This window comes from Vanessa atalanta, chromosome 15, assembly GCF_905147765.1.
Source record: "Vanessa atalanta chromosome 15, ilVanAtal1.2, whole genome shotgun sequence".
Classification (NCBI taxonomy): Eukaryota; Metazoa; Arthropoda; class Insecta; order Lepidoptera; family Nymphalidae; genus Vanessa; species Vanessa atalanta.
In genome coordinates, this window is record NC_061885.1 from 1,729,843 (window position 1) to 1,755,538 (window position 25,696).

Below are 25,696 nucleotides of genomic sequence, written 5' to 3' on the forward strand. Positions count from 1 at the left end.
GTGTAATTTCACAGGACCTCATCGATTTCTATTCAATCACGGATTACCAGCAACGTTTAGTTAAGTTGTTAATAAAAATAAATCGTATTACTATTAAATATCAAAGAACGTATAACTGTTAATATATTTATAAAAAAAATAATAAAAACGTTTCCCTGAATAATTTCCGTTCGTAAATTTGCTTTCGTGCAGTACAATAAAGCATAATATCAAGATCTCAAAGGTCGCAGCGTAATAGTCAAAATTTATACCACACGAAAGATTTTCATTCCGATAAAACGGATTTACGTTTTAACCAAAAGTATGCGTGACGAGACAGCATTCGAATGTACTTAACGAAATCCATGAAACCGTATAATTCAGAAACACAATTAAAGCGAAATATACGCATTTTTTTTAATTGTGTTCTATTTTTGAAAAACAGTTTTTTTTTAAACGAAACGAAATGAAACATTTAATGACTAAAATCGATTTAAAAATAACGATGAAGAGGAATAAATTTGTGTTTTCATTTTTAACATACAGATTTGGCAGGATTTGACAAAGAGAAAGTACCTATATATTATATGTATTTATATATCTTCGTTAAATGTAAATTGAGATTTCCGCATCAGAGCACGTTATCAGCGAAAATAAACTTGTAAATTGTAATACAATTTATATTGAATAAATATAATTCTGTCAGAATGATAAGCACTTGACGCATTTTTATATACATTTTCCATTTCGTTACAGACTCGCAATTATTATTGTTGTTACAACACACACATCCGTAACTAGGACTATAATAATAATAATAGGTCAAGAAAATATTCTATCGAGGAAAAATGTAATCATATTATTGCGTGCGTATCGTTCTGAAAGACTTCAAAAAGTTCTACTTACAAAATAAAATCTTCACAATATCTATTCCCAACTATATCCTCTACGAACGTAACGTTAATATCACAGGATTGTGGACCTTATTCTTTTATAATTAGGTCACACATTGGAGCACGTTCGTGCTTATTCGCTGCCACTGTTATTCAAGTCTGATGTGGACTAGCTATTTTAGCTAAGATTCGACATTTCGCTCGACCCATTGCTATGGAATTGTGAACCTTATCCCTTAAAGTTACGTCTCACATTACGGTAAAGGTCGTCACTGCCGAACTTAAAACAGTACCTTATTTATGCATCACCAGAGCGACGTCAACGGCAACGACTAAAGCGAAAGCTACGGTTACTTGAGATTTTAGTAAATCAGTCGAAACGACGTAGAATTTTAGTCCTTTTATGTTAGACATAAGTCTCACACTGCTGGGTGCAACACCCGGTGGCCCGCCCCTAGCTGTCGCTGCCGCTATCGACGTCGGAGGTGCGGGCGGTGGGCTAGCTGGACGAGCTGCTCGTCGACAACGTATCGCGTCCCAGCTCGGCCGCCATTATGGCGATCGTCAACTCCTTGCGTGCTTTCTGCACCACCCACACCATGAGCGTTATGCCGATTAGAATCTGAAACCATTTAAAACTTGTCTTAGTTGATATTGTAAATTTAAAATAAAGCACAAATTAATCTATATGCAAAGTTGAAATTTCATATCACATAAAGTATTATTGCTAAGCAAATATATATAATACATACACATATAAATAATAAATATTGTCAGTTTTCAGTCAATAAAAATATTTATTTTCAAATGGCAGCCGCGAATATAAATACAGCGGTTTATCTTGAAACTAATGACTGATAGCGGAGGGCAATTGACGTTCAGACGAGGACAAATTGAAACGTAATTACAAAATCGGTTGTGATTAGATTAACACAATTTATTGCTGATCTTCACACGAGATCGTTCTAGAACAATTATTGTCTATCGACTGAGACAAGGTTATGGAGCCGACTAATCTGAATCAGTCGAACTCTAAACCGAAACTAAATTTTTAAATATACCATTGCACCGTTAATAATTGTGCTTAATATGTATTTATAATTTACCTTCTGCGGCCGTAAAGGAAGATATCGTGAGGGATATTGCACCCATCAGTTCCGGTTTAGCATGGTGGTTAGCTTAATCTTTTTATTAGGATAGGAGTAATTTGTCTAGCATTTAAACTATCAATAAAGAATAATGAAGTCTCGTATCCTTACTATCAACAATGATTTGTATTTTTAATCTAATTAATATTGATTGAAATAGGTAGTCCCTACAAATTTTCCAAAAGTGAATTAATGGACATAACATAAACATAACAACTCTATATATACTCTCGGCTAATTTAACTTTAAAGGTCAATTAGCGCTACTTATTCCGATGACTTGTAATTACAGAAGTAAAAAACAACATTGTGTCGTCACCAAAACGATATTAGGAATGCAAAGTGTGGCATCTTTTTACAATGATAATGTTCATAGGCAAAGATATAATCATGATATTTATATAATCTATAATGGTGTATACAAATATAAATGTTATAAAGGTGGTAACTAGTTATATAATGCTGACTTGTTCTTTTGAAGTGCAAATCAATGATAAAGAAAGAGATAATAAATATTTAACTAAACAACGTAAAAAGGAAGACCGTTAAAAAAAAACATCTCATCTTAATTTAATACACATATAACATTGAAACAAAGCACATTACGTTAAACAAGTGAAAATAATTTGTAATTTAATTTATTCAACTAGTCCAGATTGCAAAGGCTTCCTAAGCGGTTTTAAAATATAAATGTAATTAAATGACTCTATCAACCTGATGACTAAACAACCAGGTATAATAAAAGAAAAAAAAATGACTCTTTGTTTTTTCAAACAATAAAGTATAAAGATTTTGATCACAAAAACATAATCAACAAAATGAACGACTTTTTATTTTTTTTCATAAAATTTTAATGAGACCAAACAGGCAGTGCCATCCAAAATAAAAATAGGATCTTTCAAATTCAAAGCAAAAATATAAAAGCGAATTAATAACCTCCGTTTTAGAAGTCGGTTAAATAAACAATTGAGTTTAAGAATTCTATAATATACATACGATAAACTGAAAGAGTTTTCTTTTTCATCATATAAGGTATTATCGCGAGTCGAAAACTTAGCTCTAAAACGAATGCCACATAACCACATGACTCAGGCGTTTACGTACGCTAATTCTTATCTCACTACGAGTTTAACTAGTTCTCATTTACTGTCAAGTTTCCAGTGTATAGTGCATCGTTTCTCAAACTTCTTAGGTCATATAACAACTAAAAATCTCCTATGATATCCCCACAAATTCTGTAAAAACAAACTCCAAACGCATATCAAAGCTGATCATCACTTTTTAATTAATCAGTGATTTATTACGATGACTAGGTTTCTTGGAACACTTTGATTTATGTTGTTCAAATTATTTTATTTTAATAATAAAATATTTATTGTTGTAAATAATTCTTTCAATTATTAAACGGATTAATATGACACAGAATTAAATGTGAAACGTGAGGGTTGGAAACCTGTAGATTGAGAAACGTTGATATCTAGAATGATGTTGATATAATGGTGAAAGCGAGAATAATTATCATAAATTACTTTATCAGTTACTCGCAATGTTCTCTTTATATTGTATACATAATATTAAGTATTGAATGGCTCAATAAAGTTACGCCTTCGTCTATTTTTAATAAAGAACAAAAGTCCGTAATAGATAACAAAACTGTGTTTCTGGACTAAAATGTCTGTGGAAAGTTGTTTTTGGATAAGACCCTAGTTACTTAGCCTCAATTATGTTATAGATATTACTATCATACTTATGAATTCGTTTATTTTATCTTGTATAATAATGCTAAAGAGGGGAAGTCCCTTAACACACGATCACGTAATTAAAATGTTAATCTTTAAAAAACATTCAAGAATTCAATTGCAAATAGCCGATACTAGGATCATAAGTTTTAGTCACATAAGTCATCAGTAAAATTAAAAAACAAACCTAATTTAATAAAAACGAACTAATCAACGAAACCACTACAAAAATATCAGCCAGTATTTATTCAGACCATAAGCTGGCTGTTTATAAAAATATCACGTCGGACAATAAAACGAAAATGGTGTCAATGTCTCGAGCACTCGATATGAAGTGACACTTCGACTTCGCCGAGCTAACGAGCGACCATTGTATTATGTTGCTCCATCGACAAAATAGACGGTAATTATGCAAAAAAAATATGAAGTGGCATGAAGATTGCTCTAGTTTATTTATATCGATACAGGCATATGTTTACAATATGATTATATTGACTGCCTCTTTGACTTGAGAGGTCTTATGTCAGACTTGGCAGGCACAGTTAATATCACGTATCGAGTCCTTAATAATATAATTTTAATAAAAAACCGAATTCAAATTAAATGGTTCCCTTCCCAAACAAAACAAAAATTTAAATCGGAGTTCGTAAATTTCGAAGATTTGAATAAGAAAAAAAAAAAAGAATTCGGATCGAAAAAGTTGTTGGATTTCTCTGTCAAGAATTTCGCAATAGCAGCCCTACCGGCTGAATGAATTTCTCAATAGCAGCTGGAAGTTTGAAAGTTGGTAATGTTTACATTTCCGTTTCTTGGAAGGCACATAAAAATTGTTCCAGCGCTGGAACTCTCATCGGTCGCGTCAGATTGCCATCCCATCGTATTGAGAGTGAACAGAAATTGCGCCCATATTCGCGCAAATACACACAGTGGAATCCTCATTCATTGTCCCTGATATGGAGACTCAGCTCGAAAACGACGAGACACGTTTAGAAAAAGACAAATATTGATGTTGATACATCCCGATTAGTATACTTGCTGATTACTTTCATAGTACGGGATTTTGCTTTGGGGTAACGCTGCAGATATTGAAAGTATTTTCATCGTACAAAAGAGAATTTTCCGGCTTTTTTACTGCGTTTGGGGTGATTTTACTAAATCAAAATAAGTATGTTCTTTTCGAATAAAACGGTGACTTCATTGTACAGACTCGAGGAAGAAGACTCTGTAAATTAATATGGTGGAAAAGAGTAACTACTGAGTTTCTTGTCGGTTCCTCTCGATCTATCTCGATCGAATCTACTTTCTTACTTTGTAGCTTTACAATTAATGTAACATGACGATTCAAGGATGATTTTATGAGCCTACGTGAATAAAGAATATTTTGAATACATGATTGTGAAATATTTACAAGATCAGATCTTAGAAGCACCAATCAAAGAATCTCAACCGTATTTCCATATTTATTATTATTCCATTTATTTACGTACTTGTATATACGATTGTAATGCTTTGATAATAACGTCTATAAGCTATAAGCTAAAATGGTATTACAGTTGCAAATATGTATTCCGAAATATTATGACAAACATTCACATTATGACAATATTCACGATTGATTGAAAAGAAAACGAATAGTCGTCTATATATCATGATACTTATTTAATCGTGGTAAACACTTAAAATTGATTGGATGTTCAAAATTATCGTCTTTAAAATGTCATTATGTTTCTTGGTATTTAAATTTTAATTTTCCACTAATAATAAGCTTTATCGGTTCATTGAAGCTATTTTTCTGATAGAAATTCTCAGTAGCAGCTTGATTTAGGAAACCTAGTGATACTCTTTCTAATTCGAAAAGGACATACATGTACGTCCTGAGTTCTGAGGCTAATCCCGTTCTGATTGTGTTGGTTGATACTCTCACGCACTAATAAACACATATATATTTATATAACACACATGATACATCCACATGATAACAAACAGAACTAAACAAAACACACGCTCTTAACACACAACACACACACACACACGCAAGCGTAGATTCATATACACTAAACGACGGTTGAGTTTAATAAATTCTGAAAGTTTGAATTTTAAATCCAAAGAATACGAAATATCCATTCCAAAAAAAAAAAAACACGAAACTAATAAACATTTTGTGGTGGAGTCCGATTGATTGGTGCATTGGTTACCGCAACTGGTTTTCGTTCGAATGGTCACTAAATGCTGTCATTACAAATATATCATACATAATATACATTGGTCTATACCTATACGAGATTATTATAGATTTTGGTATATTTGGTATTAATTGAACTAGAGATGCAACCATTATTATCATTGACAATTTGAAGAAAACAAATATGAATCTGGATGTTTCGCTGTTCTTGGACTAAAATAACGGATTCGCGCTGAAGGCGAATCTTTAAGAATTCACTTTGTATCTCACTCTTGAAACGCTGACTACCTACTTATGGCGATACCATCTTGAATTGCATTTTATATGTAATTGTTATAGGCAATGTCGCATATCACATTTTGACATTTCACGCTCGTGTTCTGCCGTGTCGAGTATCTTCTTACAGAATACTTCTGCTGTACTTGTTTGTTTCTGTCTTTATATTATGTTACGGCATACCGACAAAAATATATTTTTAAATTTAACAGAAAATATTTAATAACTTATAGTAATATTATTATAATACTACGCCAATAAAAATATATAATACTCCTGTATGCACAGATAATTCAAGCAATGTAAGTACCAATCTATACTAATATTATAAATGTTAAAGTAACTCTGTCTGTCTGTCTGTCTGTCTGTCTGTCGCTGTTTCACTGCCAAACGAAAGAACCGAATTTGATTAAATTTGTTATGAAGCAAACTTGAACTCCAAGGAAGGGCATAGGCTCCTATTTTTGCCTAATACATGACCAACAACCCCTAAAACGCGAGCGAAGCCGCGGCTAACAACTATTGTATTACAAATACTATGACTATTTTTTATTGGCGCCACCTAGTGTTCGAACTCAGGACCTCCGGCTCTGTTATTTTAAGCTAACTAAACTAGACCAATGAAAGAAGAGAAGAGGGAACGGAGATTAGTCTGAATGCTTTTATACTTGTAACGACACCGATCTAAATTGCGTTGTCAATTGACATCCTGTAATAAATCGAGCCCTCTTTGCTGTATGTATGGTAGATATCTTTTTGAGCCAGGCTGCGCGCAATGTTGTTTGCGTGGCCATAGAGCATTTATTTTATTAGTTGGGGTATATAACCATAAGTAATAAATAAATAAATAAATAATAAATATTGGAAAACAACACATACATTACTCTAATCCCAAAGTAGGAAGTAACGACGGTACCACATACACCCAGAACCAAAACAACATAGAAAACTAATGAACTTTTTCTATATCGACCCGGCCAGGAATCGAACCCGGGACCCGAGTGGAGTACCCATGAAAACCGATGTACACACTACTCGACTACGGAGGTCGTCGATAAGTAATATTTATAAATGTTTTTAACTAAGTAAAACTAGCTCAACTAATCATCACGAAAATTTGTTCAGTTGCGGTCAGGGTTACAGAAAAGATCAAAGGTTTTCAAATGCCTGCCTTCGCTTGAATCTGTAGCATGTTTGTCTTCAGATTGCTCGATACAAAATTAATTAGATTATTAAATTAGAATAAGAGCGCATAGCATTGAGTCATGACAACAATAAAGATGGTACACGTGCGTTTTCAGTTGGTCTGTTAGAGATTCGCCAAAAGTGGATCTTTAGGAATAATTAGTAAGCGTGCCGTGTAGTCAATTATTGTCATAAGAATCTTAATTTTCATTTGAACCTAGAAGACAAAAGATTATTTTTCTTAAAAACACACGCGAGCACTATTTTCATTTATAATTTTATGTTTAATAAATCGACTTAAACAAAACAAATTAAATCATAAACAATCAAGAATCGTGACGTTTGTACCTGCAAGGCTCATGCGTCATTTAATACCAGTTTCAAACAACTATTTATAGTTGAGACTGCCTTCTTAATAAAACAAAAAAACAGCAATTCCAAAGTCGAATGTATGAAATGCTATTCAACAAGAACCTCCTTTGTTTAAACAGTATTAACAATTCGATGAAATAATTTCTCACATACATATTACAAAGATATTATTTTTTATCCAAATTGAACCACAAGTTTCACGCAAGCGTAGGAAAAAGGATCTAGAACAAAGGTCGCTTAATGTCATTTCTTTCTAGACATTGACACATGTAAACGTCTATCAAGGTTACATATTTACCAGGAGATCTAATCACAATATAAATAACCCATTCGAATTTCAAAACAAAAAATGCTATGTTAGGAAAACGCAATGTTCAAGCTTGGCCAGCTTCAGATCAAATTTTAAGAAAGAAATTAATTTTTCGAATATATAAACATTGCATAGATATTGAGGAATACCAGCACAGTAATAACAGCGTACAATATTATACATCTAACAATTAAAAAAATAAAGAAATGACGCAGACCAAGCACATGTTGAAGAAATAATAAACTTACCTGGAATGCAAAAACAATGTATCCAGTCAAGTGCGATTCGTGCAGAACGTCGTGCATGGACCGCAGCGTTGACCCGAGATACACGTTGATCACCTGCGCTGGGAGGAGCCCCAGCAGAGTTGCCAAATGATAACCACAACCTCGAACATCACTTACCTGTTAAAGAAAATCGACATAGCATCATTGACGAAAACTTACTTGAGCAATATTAAAGATATTTTATAGAAGGTCGAGGAGTTTATGTATATCACTTTATGCACAAAAAATTGCAGTGCAGCAGCACTCCTATGCAGTGACGGCAAACTCCATTGCTACGTCGCGTGAGTGTGTGTACGGCACATGTCAGTACACACACACACGCGACCAAATCATATAATTTTATTTAAAAAAAACTCTAGATTAATATCTATTTTACTCCACATTTATATTTTCGTTTACTTTGATTATATCTATAACTACAAATTTAAATGTTACATTTGGCCGGGTGCATTTTTTCACAAATTTTTATCCGTAAAGTAAAATAAACCTCTTAGTTACGGACAAAGCCCACTAATCTTCTTATGAATATATTTCGGAGCTTCAATCACACCAGTCCATTGCGAGTAAGTGGATTTTTATTTTTAGATATATAATTATGATATTTCTTTTTTTATTTTTCTATTTTATATTAGTTCGACCACTTTATTTTATATTTTGTTTCAACGTACTTGTTAACGTGTTGAAATGGCGTGAGCGTGATTCGAGTCACAATTAACTATATTTTTATAAAATATTTCAACGGTTAAAATTTATAGTGTTATATTAACGTGACGTTTATAAATAAAGTCAGAGAAATGGGTTCCCTCACGTTGATTGAGTTTATTTCATAACATCATTACGTTACCTTACCAATATTTATGTCAAACATTGATAATAATAAAATTATCCGGACCGAATTTAGTCACGGCGTTCACTTCTAAAGATTAGCCATAGAAGTTATGATAGTATACAAAATTGTTAGACACTCTATGTCCTCACTCCCACAGAGACCCCACAGAGAACAAGTACAACCCCGAGAATTCTTTCAAATACCCACCTGCCAATAAAAATAGTAAGCTTTAAGACAATTTTTAAAGCAATCCCTTCATTCAAAAGCAATCCCTTCATTCATTAAGTTATTATATGTACATTATCAGCATGTCAAATATGCTTAAATAAAAAATAATCCATACTGTATTTAAAATAAACTTTTATTCCAATAATAATTTATGCACTGTTGGAACAGATATAAATAATTCACATATTACTGTTGCTAAACTTGTAACGTCAGCGAGCAGAAAAGGTATTCAGTAAAAAGAAACATGAAACTCATCGCCGAACACGACTGTGAAATGACAGAATGTCATATGCGACGTTGACTATAACAATAAAATTGTTAGAATACACGTATCGTAATAGTGTATCACCGTATGTTAATTGTCAATATTTAATGAGATACGAATTTAATTCTCACAGAAACACACTTCTATTCGCTTTTCTCGGACATACATACATACATATTAAAAAAGATCCTGATGAGTTCCTCCGTCGGTTTTTCTCAGATCTGAAGTCTGAACTGAATGTCTGAACTGCTAGTATATTTTTGACAGCCAATAAGCAATTATAAAAGTTTATATTTTTAATAAATATTTTGACTTAGACATGAACTCCATCCCTATCAAAACCATTCTTGCCCTTTACTTTAAAGTACTTTTAACTAAAGGGAAAAGTTAGATAAGTTTTAGATCCATAAGCGTGGCATCTGACTGCATGCACTGTGGTCCTGTAAAGAGCGGACCAAGACCAATGACGTGTGGTCCATGTGCCAAGATTTAATACATACAGTCATGTAATACTTATTTCCCAGGTTACTTAGGTATATATTTTGGGAAGGCTTTGTGCAAGCTTGTCTGTGTTGGTACCACCATTCATCATTATTCCATCGCCAAGCAGTAATACTTTGTATTAGTGTATTTCAGTTTACAGGGTGAGTGAACCAAAGTATCAGGCACAAGAGACATCTCAGTTCTCAAATTTGGTGGCACATTGGCGATGTAAGGAACGGATATTTTTTATACGGTGCCAATGTTGCATGTTTTAATGTTTTTACCACCAGGTTGCAGATTTGTCTGCCATTAACCTATGTCATAAAAAAAATGAAATAAAACTAACCTAAGCAAACCTAACCAATGTCATTAGTCAAAAGCATCAGTAATAGGATTGACGGGCTTGACTTTCAAAAGTAATTTTGATCGAGACATAGTTACGACTATAACACGTGTAGAGGAATTACGAATAGATCGTTATGATAATGTGCAGTTATATGGAGACTGTCCCATGGCGCTTACATGTAATGTACTCGAAGTATTTTATTACAATTCGCCAAGGGTTAAGGATAATGGCTTACTATTAAGACACATGTAACTAAATACTGTCTTATCGTTTTTTATTGGTCTTTTCATTCGTTCAATCAAAACTTTGCCATTTCATAGATTCAAGTCTATTGTAAAAAACACTTTGGTAAAGAAGGCATATTATTCAATACAAGAGAATATTGATGATAAAAAAGCGTGGAGTTAATGCTTGTTGACTTCCAGGCAAGAGACACGACATAAATATATAATTGTATTTAACTAACATGACTGTATTTTTTGATATTGAAAAAGAGTAACTACTGAATTTCTTGCCGCATCTTTTCGGTAGAATCTACATTCCGAACCGGTGGTAGCTTTACTTTAAATAGTTTGTTAAATGACAATTCAAAAGTGCTCGTAAAAGCCTACTTGAATAAAGTATATTTTGATTCATAACGCGATAGCCAATGGGCCACTTTATAGTAAGTAGTGCTTTAGGATCTTCCCGCAGATTGTTACTTATTTACAGGATAACTTTAAACGGCTCCGTCTCTACTGGAGGTTGTGTTCACACCATATTTAGAGGACCGTTTTAAACCTGACTGATTGAGCTGTAAATAACAGCAATGTATATTTTGTCGGATCGGTATTTGTGAACGTGTTTATGCAAATACATAAATTATAATAAAACGAAACCGAACCGTACCGCTGTGTGAATGTCGCCTTATAGTGCCATTGCACCGCCTTTGGTAGTAAAACATTTTATAATACCTATTATAATATTTTATTTCAATATAGCTTATCAACTATTTTTAATAAGGTAGGGTAAAATTACCATTTAAGTCTAGAAGTAATTAAGATAATCGCACCCATACAGAACACGCGAGGTAATTTACATTTAACGTCCATAATTAGCAAAAGAAATTTAAAATACCGAATGGAATAACATAGAAAACTCGTAAACAATTCAAGGATAACGTACAATGAATAATAACGTCATGATTCTGTGAAATATATATTCAAAAGCTTGATACATATTCCATAATGTACAATTATATATTGAAATTTTTTCGATATATATACCATCATAGTTCCACATTCGACGCTTCTGCTAAGGTCTGAGGTATTACCATCCAACCACTAGTAGATTTTTTACATTACATACATCATTAGCAGCCTGTAAATTTCCCACTGCTGGGCTAAAGGCCCTTTCCCGTTTCAGGAGAAGGTTTGGAGCATATTCCACCACGCTGCTCCAATGCGGTTTGGTGGAATACAAATGAGGCAGAATTTCGTTGAAATTAGACACATGCAGGTTTCCTCACGATGTTTTCCTTCACCGCCGAGCACAAGATGAATTATAAACACAAATTAAGCACATGAAAATTCAGTGGTGCCTGCCTGGGTTTGATCCCGAAATCATCGGTTAAGATGCACGCGTTCTATTCTAACCGATGATTTCCTAGGCCATCTCAACTCTTCAGATTTTTGACGATCAATAAGCCCAATTTTGGTCTACGGTCTCGAAAAATATTCATATTTCGGGAAGACAAGAGTTCCCATTAACCTGGATCGGACACGACGGAATCACTTGAATCAGTCGGCGCCATAGCGTCGCATTCTCTGATAAACAACCTTAAGTGAAACCTGGGTAACAATAATAATACAATGGACATTGTGTTCATTTAGAGGGAAAATAGTTATGAAACACATCGAAACGGTAAATTACATTTTAAAGGAAGGAAAAAGATTACTTTCGACGGATACTGAAAGGATAACTGCTTGTTTAATATACGTGAGCAAAGTCACGTTTACTGCGTATAGAATAGAGCAAGGGTTCAATTAAAGACTACATGCAACTCATAACGTGACATATATTTAGGGTTACCACTTATAAAAATTTACATTATAATTCGATATTTTTACGATATAAAATTGGACCACTTTAGAGTTGTTAGGCTTTCGTCATATAACTATCTAGAGTAGCAAATAGTTACGTAGGTAAGTTGTTGGAGCCCTAGATATTATAAATATTACGTCATACAGATTGTGATATTGCGAACGGTAGCCGTCTTATCAAAACGTCCTATAGACATTTCTTTATGTCTTATTAAAGCTGACATTATTACCCTTTTATTGCTATTTTTAACAACAAGTCTGGGTAGGTACCACCCACTCATCAGATATTCTACCGCCAAATAGCAGTACTCAGTATTGTTATGTTCCGGTTTGAAGGGTGAGTGAGCCAGTGTAACTACAGGCACAAGGCACGTAACATCTTAGTTCCCAAGGTTGGTGGCGCATTGGTGATGTAAGGAATGGTTAATATTTCTTACAATGTCTATGGTCGGTGGTGACCACTTACCATCAGGTGGCCTATTTGCTCGACCGCCTACCGACATCATAAAAAAAAAATGTTCTTCAGGTGTACTCCTATCATGGATAAACCCACCACGAGCCTGGACCGATGGCAACCCTACTAATAGTTAAAGTTATCGCACGTTTAATTTGTTAGGTTTTAGCTAATTAAACCTAACATGGATAGTTAGATTAATTGCAGTTTGAAAAAAAAAAACGGTAATCTAGATTGTTCTTACGGTTTTGCCTGGAGTTATTTTCCTGCTATCTGAACTGCGAATAACTAATGATTCGAATGTGTACGAATATGTACTTGAAAATTTGAAACCAAAACAAAATGTTACATAGATCTAATAAGTATTATGGCTAATATATACTGATGCAGCAGCCTCATTAGAACGTTCCACGTAATATATGCAATGTTTAAACGCACGCTGCCAAAAACATGAAAAGGACGTGCACAACGTAACTGCAGCTTCAAGATAATCCTGAAAACGTTGCATAATCATGTCGAAAGAGTAGAGAAAGAACGTATGTATTGTATAGAACGTGTAACGATGTTAACGCACGCGTCATAACCTTAAAACGCTATTACTCAATAGCGTTATAATAAATTAATCTTCCTTGGCGTGACATTCAATCAATCAAGATCCAAGTGAATATTAGTAGTGAATTTAATAAATAATTTGTTATTTCGTAATCAATTTACGTTACTTAATTAGTATTTATTGATAATTTATATAAATTTAGAGTACTAATGTAAAAGAGCGATGTGAAGTAATACGAACATAAGAAAAAAGGAACAGACAAGTCTAGCGAAACACTATTAATATATATAAAAACTCTAACTGAACACACACAATCCGTCACCCCCATTTTATCTCCTCGGGGGGAGAATTACAAAAAACCAGCCCATGTCCTTCCGCGGGATTCAAACTATCTTTACACAAAACTTCATCTAAATCGCAGCGGGCTGGCGGATTCTGAAATTATCGCATTCAAAGAAAAAAAAAAACAATCTCTACATCTTTATTAATAAATTTATTATAGATGGAATGTCTGCAAAAACTATAACTTAGGTAAATTTATGAAACACGTTTCTCTCTGAGAAAATTCTAGATAAAAGTTAAACAACAATAACTCTGGGCTAATTTTATATATTTATTGATTTACGTAGAACACAAATAGTATCGCACGTCCGTTGCCTCTTAAATCTTACATGAATATCTAGCATAAAATCGTGTAACCTTGGCTGAAAACCATTTAGATTTTTCGCATCTAAAACAGTGACGGAATGTAAACACATTCTTTATGTTAAGCAAACATTTTGTTAGTAAACTGATGCCGGTCTTAAAATATTCTATACGACACTAGCGGATGTTTCATGATAAACATCTCTAAATATTTTTTCTTCATCGCCGTCCCTGTTAAATATATAATCGTTTGTAGTGATCAAAAATATTAGGATACTTGAACCATATCCGGGAGACAGCATTAGCCTACTGCTCACTGGAAGCAAGTTAACCTTAAAATCTTTATCGTGACAACTTATCCTTAGGAAATCATTTGGGGTCTTCACTACAGAATAAAATAAACACGCTGCTACTAAACTCAACTATTCATGAATATGGTTATAAAGAGACCATTAGTAAATGTTATAAATATGAATGTCTGGGTTAATTAGTTTCTCTCTTTCGAAACTATTAGTCTATCAGAAAGGTATGCGACGCTTGGATTTCAAATCAGCTTAATCGATCATCACGTTTTTGAGTTAAATTGGTAGGAATTAAACAAAAATGTTAATTCAATAGGATAAATCAATGAAAAATAATATATGTATACATAAAAGAACTAAGTGTATATGTACCTAATACGGCAAAATGGAATTGGTTGTTAGGTTGACGCTGATTATTACAAAACATACTAAAAATAATCCTATCTGACTATACAAATATACGTACACTTATAGATACGTACTTTGAGATATTACAAAATATTTTAATCAACCTTTGAGAAGTAGTCACGTACGATCTTAATTAAGACGTATGTATTAGAATAAGCATTATTACTTGGTTCTCAATTACAACTTGCAATGGAGTATGTCTTACTCTCTTAAGAGCAGAATAAATTTGCCATTTTTTTTGTAATCATCCACTTTGAATTGCAGTAATAATTCTGTTTTTACGAGAAAATTAGTTTTTCTATCTTATGTTCATTTATATGATGATATTGATGTGATCTTTCCTTTCGCTTTTCTGCAATCTGCGTTAGGGGATTTCATGAAAAGGGACGGAAGTGAGTAACAGACAACCGGAGAAGCGCGCGCTATTTGACTTGACCAATGAGCGCGCGCAGTGCTTCAGTTGGCCATCAGCTTTCCCCAGTGACCCATTTTCCGTGATTGGTTGAGAATGTTAATATAACTTATTATGAATAAGAAGTCAGGCGTTACACATCATATGCGAGTAAGGTTCGTTATTATTGTTTTTTTCTTACTTATACTAAAGGTATAAAAGTATATGGGACTAGCGTTTGATAGTCTATCACAGTGACTGAGACTAATTAAATTTGATAAAAAAGTCGACTACCGTGTAATAAGACATTCGATATATTTGTAACTCCAATAAAAAAACAAACATATTTTTTAATTTACACTGAGCGATAACGAATGTACAAAATTATTTAAACTTTCCTAAAATTTTTCCGTCGACTTGGAATATACCTAAAAAGGCAATTTTGCACGTAGACAAGCGACTAGCGATAAGCTGGCATATGATATACTTCGTTGTTTGTTTTAAAAATCATCTACATATAGGTTAATACATACATGCATCTTAAAACAACAGTATTACAAAACCGTCGAAGCGTATAGTTTCATACGACACTAAGTAATACGAATCGATTGACGTGAGGTTAATATCTTTGTATATATGCCAACTAAAATAATAATCTCGAATTGCGCACTCTCGTTAATGTGATAATACGATAGCATTGTTCTTGGCTAACGTCTAACGATAATCTAGAGTAATGCGTCTACTTGCGTATGGTTAAATGTGATTAATGATAAATTGTATAAGTCAATTTCACAATGAATATTTACGTAGTTGAAGATGATGATGTTCTCCTGATTTCTATAGAGAGATTAAAAAACAGACTTTATAGTGCACAAGTGCGCAAGCTAGAGACAGCTCTATCTCATTCTCCTAATCCGATTGGACGGCAAATACGACACGATCGCAAATAATTCAAGAGCAGGACCAACGTCTAATTCGTTTTCCTCTCCTGATTTCTCAAGAGAGATTAGCCAACCGCTCGAGACATTTAAGTGCACAAGTGCGCAAACTCTCTCTCTATCTCATTCTCCTAATCCGATTGTGTGGCAAAAACGACACGATCGCAAAGAATTTAAGAGCAGGACCAACGTCTAATTCGTTTTAAGGAAGTGTAAACAATATCCATTTCAAGACTCCGGGCTGCTATTGAGAAATTTTCGATTTTTTTTTATCCGGGAGTTTGAATTCTGGATCTCGTGATCTGCGGCTTTATAGGAATATAAAATTGAATACCTATTTCCTCTGATCACGCCACAATTTGAGAACAACTTTACCGATTTCTTTCATCGTTTTTTTAAGATTTCTAGTACTTTATAGAAGGTTCACAATGAAAGAAATTTCCCGGACGGAGTCTGGACGGGTAGCTAGTGTATTATAGTTGGACGAGCAAAAGAGCCACTTGATGGTAAAACGTCACCATCGTCCATGGACATTGGCGCTGTATGAAGTACATCGCCAATGCATCACCAATCTTGGGAACAAAGATGTTACGTTGTAAAGTTCCTATAGTAAAATTGCCTTACTCAACGTTCAGACCGGTATACAATAATACAAAGAATTGCTGTCTAGTCGTAAATACGTGAAGACCGTGTGGTGTCTACCCGATAATATCAAATATGAAATGAACCCCGAAGTCTCCTCTTTTCCAAAACAAAATTAATCATACGTGCAAGAGTTTCATGATTTCCTCAGGTATCATGAATCAGTGTCGTAAGATAAAATTATCTCCGTTAATGAAGAGTATTAACACTGACTATTTACTTAAGAACAATATATTCAAACTTTAATTTTAGTTATTTACAAAAAAAAATGATGTATTAACTATGAAAGTAAACAAAATTACAGTACAATTTTTGCCAAATTTGTACTAACGAGCCTATACTAACAGTAAATACAAGAAACATTGTATTACAATACAATAATAATACAACTACCGTCCGCAATACAAAAACAAACGAGACAAACACATTACTTGATAACTTTGTAGTTGATTAAAATCATCTTTGAAATATGCACAATATGGACGCCGTGACCCAAAGCAATTAAGAATTCAACACAGACACACTGTATTGCAGACTGAACTGCGTCACACTCACACGGTGACATTTTCTCAGAAGCAGAGTTTTCCTCTCATCACGAATACAGATCGATAATCCATAAATAGATCGCTTAGACGCAACGTGTTTTTATTGCACGTTATAACGTGCTAAAAATACACAAGCGTATTGTAAAATAGATCAGGGTTGATAATAACAAAAACACAAAAGGCCACTTCGAGTTTGATAAACAAACATTGTAACATAGTTGATATGCGATATTGAAATTAATTGGTCTGGTTGGTGGTTCATTATTTAAAAAGTGCTGTCTCCTTCTTTTGAAAGTCAAAAAAAATATGACAGAAAGAGAGAAAACACTAAACACGTTAGGCATACTTACGACAATTTTAACAAAATCATGTCTATGCATTAAATATTTCTCAAGTCACATTTTAATAATACTACATATACAGCAGTGCCGTTCTGTGAGAACTCACTCGTGAAATGTTGAAAACCGTCTTACGGTGTTTTATACCTTTAAATGTTATGATTTTATTATTATAGTCAATGCCGCATAATATCACTATCTGACATTTCTGACATTTCACGATCGTGTTTTGCGGTGAGTTTCGAATTTGTCCACATAGGATAGCTCCACTGTAATTGCACACTTCAAACTTTCAGTGTAAGTTATAGGTCGATTAATCGACTTCGTTCGGATAAAATATTAAAGTTTTAATATTTTTTTTTTTTAAATTACATACAATTAAATATTTTTTTCTTAGTATTGAGCCAATATAATTTATACTACTGAGCTAATACATCTAACACAGCACGCCCCACTATTTTTCATTTATTCAAATACCTTTTAATAAATCTATTGATCAAAATTGCAACGGTTGAAATCAATGATCTATCTCAATTCACTATACACTTTCCGTCTTTTTATAAACAGTACAATAACAGTTTATTATCTATTAAAGATGTGCTTAATGCCGTTGCAGATTTTACTACAGCAATCTTTAATCATCCCGTGGGTTAACTCTTATTCGTCATATAAATAAATACATCCATAAACTCAACCGAGCATAATGTGAAAGGATGAGGAAAAATATCAATCGAATTATAATATCATATTCATATAATGAGGTTATGCCAAGTGATCTTACCCTCGTATTCAGAACTAATTAATTATTATTTATCTTATCGTAACGTCACTTCTCTTAGTGCGATTTTTTTAAACATCGAATCTATACATATAATAATATCGAAGTGTCTGTTTGTAATATTAAAATAACCGCTTTATACTAAATTCATGTGTATATATAACGATAAATATACCAATATTTTTATTTTCAATTTTTGTTTGTCTGTTTTTTTTTGTTTGTTCCAGCTAATCTCTGGAAAGGCTGGACCGATTTTGAAGGGACATTCACTGGCAATTAGCTGATGTAATAAGGAGTAGCTTTGGCTACAAGATTAAATTTTTTGTTATATTCAAAGTCAACGAAGTCGCGGGCAAATCTAGTTTAGTTTGTAATATATCTGGTGCAAATTATTTAAAGAAAACGCTTTTTTTATAGGTAGACGTGTTATATTCGTTTTTTAGTAAACGCGCACTATTGGGCACCTTTTTAATTTTATTGCAAGTATGATCTTATTTTTTATATAAAAAACTATATTATATAAAATTATTTTTTCTCAACCACACGCGAGGTATACTTTCATTTATATTTTTATATATTAAACACTAAATTTTCATCAAAAACGGATCAATGGATTAGAAACGTGTAGTAATATTTTAATTAATTACATCAGTGGTCTACAATCTCTTAAGCGACGCTTATCAGCGATTTAAGCGATATATTTCACACTATTAAGAGATTATTATACTCAACATTTCATAATCATGACATTGTTATCTAGGATCCGTAAGTGTTAAAAATATTATAATTACGGCAGACATTTAATATGGCGACGATTAGACGCCATTTTTAATATACCCTTCATGGCATTTTTACGGCATTTGGCAGTAATAAAGTTTTATTAAGTGCTTCATTGAACTAGTTGGCTAGCATTTAATATATATAGATTCCAAGGTCCTTGGTTCAAAGCCTTCGTAGCTCTCGAAAGTATAGGTAATAGCCCAGGGCTAAGAGTTGGGTATGGTGATTCTCCCGTGCCTCAGAAACCACGTAACGCTGTCCTACTTCGTGCTTTGTAATATCTCCTGTAGTAATCATTACTTCGTTAGGTACTATTCAATGTACAGTTTAATTGTCAGAATAATTATTAACTTAACGATTCACTTAATTTTATAAAACATTCACGTGAAGAGTGAACAACGACCACTTTTCCATTTGCTAGTTACTGCCGTCATAACATGGTAAGTAAATTTTGGTAACAACCAGATATTACAAGAACTTCCCTTTCCTTCCTCTGCTGTTATAACATGACGTTTAGCTATGTGCACTTTGACTATTACTGAATTTAATCTCTAAAGCTATCATATTAAGGCATACAATTGAATGTTATATACATTCAAGATCAGATCCTAGAGCTAGTCATTTCTATTTCGGATACAAGTAATAGAATACTTTTTAAGGTATCTTATGTCCTTATCCCTAAGTCCACAGTCCAGACAGAGTTAGTAGCTGATACAGTTTTTAACAAATGAACAAAAAAATATACGTCGTTGTGTTCTCTACGTATAAATTGTATCTTATATTATGGTCTTCATAACCAAAAGATAAAATCATCGTAGTGGATTCCTTCAATATCATAATTTATAGACGGCTTTCAGAAACTGATAAAATATAAACACTAAACAGATCGTCATGTAAGACTTCAATATTGTATATATTTCACTGAACAACTCCCATTTCGTTTGATTTAAAATTACACCTATGATTATGTTCTTGACTGCCTCGCCGGTCTGGTGGCTAGATATGAAGCCACAGCAACCAAGGTTCTGGGTTCAAACTTTAGGTCGGGCCGATATAGGGTTATTGGGTTTTTCTGACGATTAATTCTCAGGGTCAGCCTGGAGTCTGGAAATTGGAAGAGTGTGGTGTCTGATTTGTCGTTCGATCGGATTATGAGAGCAAGGGATTTGAGAGTGCACCTGTGTGTGCAAAAATATGTCCTGTACAATTAGCTGGTTTCCTTGATATTACGACGTATATGACTACGCATGTTTCTCATTTAATAAACATAATATCAATAAACTTCAATCACTCCACACTTGCTTGTAAAATAGTTGGAAAATCCCCAACACAAATCTTTTTTTTTTTACTGTTCGTACAGATACGTACAATTTGTCACGTTCTCGTGTTGCTAATTCGCTTTATTGTTTTATGACCATTGTGGCGGAGGTTAACTTTTAATTACACATGTCATACGCTACTCTGGTTTCGATTTTTGTCACTCTAATAGAGGAACGTAATGGTTTAATTGACTAAACTAGCAAATTTTTTCATTGGCTGGCATTAGTTTCGTCAAGTCCTCATTAATTATTTCCCTATTTTAATTTTATTAGATCTTACTGGATTTCGTTTTTTTTTAATTTAAATATTTCGAATTGTTTGTGAGGCATCCGATTTTATCTTCTAAACATTGCGATTCGTTATTGAAACCAGGTACTTACACCAGCTTGGGCTGGAGGTGCCAACGACTCATCTGCTATTCTACCACCAAACGGTAATAACTAATTGGTATTGTTGTGATCCGATTGATAGGTTGAGCTAGTGCACAGGCACAAGAAGATAACATCTTAGTTCTCAAGGTGGGTGGTGGATTGGCGATGGAAGTTTAACATTTCTTCCGTCGCCAATATCTATGTGCAGTGGTGTACACTAGTGGCCCATTGGTGGTCCATTAGCTCAACGACATATCATCGGTACATCTGCCAACACGTATTAAAAAAAGACTAACGATTTGTGGTGATTAACCTATCGACTTAAGCATAGCATAAAAAAATCTGGTTTGTTAGTCTATTGAGATACTGGCTGGAAAAATACAGAAAGTATCTCAATAAACTAACAAATGTTACGTCGATTTTATAAAGTAAATATTTTTTTTAAACATTTGCGCTTGGTGTTTGTACGATATTGGGTTCAAGGTCAACTTTTTTGACAACATCAAAAAAAAAAAAGGTTACACATTCATCGAGTATGTATGTTCACGTATAACTAGGTAACGGTTAGACCGATTTGGAGTGTTTAAAATTTATTCTGTTGCGATGGTAACCAAGTTGCTCTATATATTTAGTCATTGACGAAGGTACAATATGTTAGGAATATATATAATTAAATAATAAAAGTAGTAATTGTCTTTGCGATCGTCTTAATACATACGCTAGATGGTTATGTGTGGTAAGGGTATATGTCAGTAATAAACACTTATATATAAAGTTAATACATGTTACATAAAAAACAGCGCAAATAAATTTTACAGTGAATAATGCATGTGCATAATTTATTTTAAGCGTAACACGGTGGAATAAATGTATATAGTCAGCCAGTCATTTTTATGGGGGTTTAAAAATGGAACACAGACTACTTTTAAAGTTTAGTATGTTGCAGTTTTTAATTTTTTACTTGCATGTAAGTTGTGAACCTCAAGAGACGCCTGTAGTATTTAGGGCACAGCACTTTTTAGTAAGAGGGGGCGTGTAGTCATCTCGCCGCTTTATACGTCCGGATGCAAAACAGAACACGGTTTCGAAATTTTCATAACAAAACTAATGACGTATCAATTCTAAATTCAATCTGAAGTATTTTGAAACGAAAACACATTTATTTCGGTATGCATATTTGCTACTGAGACATAAAGCCGTCATTGGCATTTGTTATTGCAGCTTCGATCATAAGTTAGTAATAATTGGAAAGTAAATAATATACGTTCGAAAATTATTTCTATAAGTATACCTATCAAGTAATAAAAATTACCTCTGAAAATTCTAGTGAAATATACGTACAAAATATGACCAATACAAGCACCAAATTAAATTTGTGTTTAGATTATCTCGTCTTTAGTGTGAAGGTACTCGAAGATTGTTTGTGTACCGAAATGCGGATGTACAACTCAACTCGTAGCTAAGGAGGTGGAGATCAGAGTTCACGTTAAATGAGCTTTGACACGAAGGTGGAAAATCAAAGGATCAAAGTGAAGCAATTCATCCCCACTTTGACCGCTAAGCTTCACGTCGTATTTGTTTTGGATGATGCAAGTATTTAAGTAAGTACATGCACACACTTCTAGTCACTCGCTTAGCGGTGTGGGAGGGGTTTCTAAAACATGTAAAAAAGTAAAATGACCTACTTGCCACGCGGCAAATTAAGATGCATATCCTTCTTGGCAAATGTCAAGGGTTTTTCACATTTTTGGGCTACTACAAGCATAGATAACTAAAACTAATATAATATTCAACTTCTATAGTAACAAACTGCATAGCTTTGAAGATGTACAATGAATACATGTAACATTTAAAAAATATATATATTTTGACCTATTCACACGTTAAGGTTTGAGTGAATAATTGAACAGCACTAACCATAAATTTTCCTTGAAATGTGTGTTTAATAATGAAGAAAGGTAAATGTGGTATTTACTATGACCTTCTACTTCTGTACACTTATAAGGGTTGTTGCATGGAATATATAATGTGTTATATTTAGGGTTGCCGGTGATGTATGTTGTTATAGACTAAAAATGTTTGTTATGGTGCATCTTCAACCTTGATTTTAGTACCATAAATATTTAAACATGCCCAGTAAGTGTTTTATTAATCACCAACAGATGATATATCAGACTGTAAAACAAAAAAGTTCTTACTTAATATCCTAAACAAAAATTTTTTTCTAGATATGTATTATTCTTTTAAAAAAGTATTACACTATACAGCCTCCACATACAATGATTTAGTTATGAGGTTTGCTTTGATTTATTTTATTTATTACTTTACAGAGTTAGCAGCCCTGCCAAATACATCTATCAAGAACAATGATTTGATGTAAATACAAATAGAAAGGCTTGGCTTAGTTATAAAAAACTCAAGAATGAATTGATTGTTTACTGATAAATTAAAGTATGTAGTTTCTTTTTTTTTAGTAGGCATATGAATAAATATTTTCTCAGAGGTTAATTTTTATCTGATATTTAGAAGGGTCACTTTTTATATTTTAAGTTTTGCTTAGGACCCATTAAGGAGTGCATTTTGACATTGCATTTATATTTGCCATAAGTTACACAATACTGGAAAATAATACAAATTTAATTAACCTAAACATTTTCTATTTTCATAAGAAGCCTCATAACAATAACAGGGACTTGTCTGCAATTGAATTATTGATTTATTTGACTTATTGTAACAAACAATCAAATATGATTTACAAATTATGTCAGTAGGATTTTTTCATTAAAAAAAAGGCTTTTTGGACAATTACCAGTAAGTTCCTTGATTGTGACTTCCAAAGACCATGCTAAAAATAGTGTCAAAATTAATCTTTAAGCCATTTAAATACATTTTTGAAGAACACTATATAGAAGCTTATTCAATGGATAAATTCTACCTAAGATGTTTTGTTATTTTTTTTTTCTTCTATAATGTATTTCTACACCAAGGACAATTCATAATCAAATTATTTTTTTTGTATAAGGTCTATTTTTGCTCAGACACTTCATAACATTAATCATTTTATTCCATTTATCTTCTTGTTAAAATAATAAAATATTACTTTGACACCATTATAACAATGTCTTTAATCAATTATTTACAACTGTTTTTATTTTAAGAACTTTATCAGATTATACACAAAAATATATAAATTTTTAAATAATAAAATTGCTGGCTAAATTATAGTAACAAATATTTTCTGGAATTTATTATTAAATGAACAGAAGTAGATTCATTTAATAGAATAGTGAAAGAGTATTTGGCTATCAACAAATTAAAATATTTGAAATATAACATTTTTTACTATATTTGTATATTGTTGATGTATTATTTAAAGTATTTTATAATAAAAAAAAAACATGAGGTTCAAAAATAACCATTACATTATTGAATAAATAAATAAATTTTAAAAATTTAGTTTAAAAACTTTTTACTTAACTTAAGCTAATATAATTTAAAAAAAAAACTTACTGCGAAAATTGTGTTCTGAAGACCAAAAGGAATCGGCGTCAGTCTGGCAAAAAATACTATCTTAAACGCTTGAGGCCCTGATATCACTTTGAGAAGAGCTCTCGCCGTCTCGTTCTTCAGCAGTCGGTCGAGAGGCAAGTATCCTCTCAACAATTTCAACGTAAAATGTGCCACTGCTACACCAAAGTTCGCACTTACCACTACAGTTCCTAAGCCTTTCACAATACCGAATAAATATCCACTGGTTATTATAAGCACTAAATATCCAATCGTCACTGGGAAACTTACAATTAAAAATAGTCCCATAAATAACAAAAATATAATCTTGGGATCCTGCGCGTCCACCCAGTATAAAATATTCTTCAGATATTCTTTGAAGAAATATAACACTAAAACTAGACACGTAAGTAATAATATTGAAATAACAATATTAAATAAATAACTATATGTGGTCCTGTTGTTTATTTTAGCCCATAAACTTTTCTTTCTTGTTACCGCCGAAGGATCGGCTTGGCCGTCCTCTATGTCCACAATTTCCATTATTTTATTTTATTGATGACTTAAACACAACTTTTTTAACGTTGCACCGAATAATAACGAATAAAATAGACTATCATTCGCCATGGCCTACTTTCCGCTACTGTTTATTTCGACACGGGATAAAATTTAAGATTGACCGTGTGTGACAATTGTGACGTAAAATATCAACTAAAATCTGATTTTTTCCGATTCCAACTAACTACCGAGTCGCTGACTATTATGCTACTAACAAATATTTTTACTCTATTCTCAAACAATACAGATTATAATGCGAAAATATGTTATATTGACACATTCGAAAGAATACACTACACACACTGTTAATATTTATAAAATATTTTAGGATATCAAGTTCTTTGTAACAAATAATTTATTTTATTTACAATTATATTGCATACCTTTTAATTAAATATTATCTTCGTGTTCAGTATTTGGTACAGAAAGTAAATAGATATACATTTTTTTTATCGTTACAAAGACTTGATTTAACAACATTATTTATTATTATTTTAATACAATTAATTTATTTAAATACTGTTTTGTTTTTGAATATTATTATTAACTGTTAAAATATTTTTT

The 25,696-nt window shown here is 32.7% G+C and overlaps 1 protein-coding gene across 2 annotated transcripts; it reads right to left on the reverse strand.

Moving 5' to 3' along the window:
* Positions 1 to 501: 501 nt before the first annotated feature.
* LOC125069250 (transmembrane protein 64) lies at positions 502 to 25,324 on the reverse strand. Of its 2 annotated transcripts, XM_047678675.1 has the most exons (3): positions 24,578 to 25,324; positions 8,332 to 8,487; positions 502 to 1,494 (listed from the first exon to the last, which is right to left on the reverse strand). In XM_047678675.1, the coding sequence occupies exons 1-3, from the start codon at positions 25,115 to 25,117 to the stop codon at positions 1,372 to 1,374; spliced, it is 819 nt and encodes a 272-aa protein (XP_047534631.1). In that variant the 5' UTR covers positions 25,118 to 25,324; the 3' UTR covers positions 502 to 1,371. The 2 variants fall into 2 exon arrangements, with proteins under 2 accessions (XP_047534631.1, XP_047534632.1); XM_047678676.1 differs by lacking the exon at positions 8,332 to 8,487.
* Positions 25,325 to 25,696: the final 372 nt, after the last annotated feature.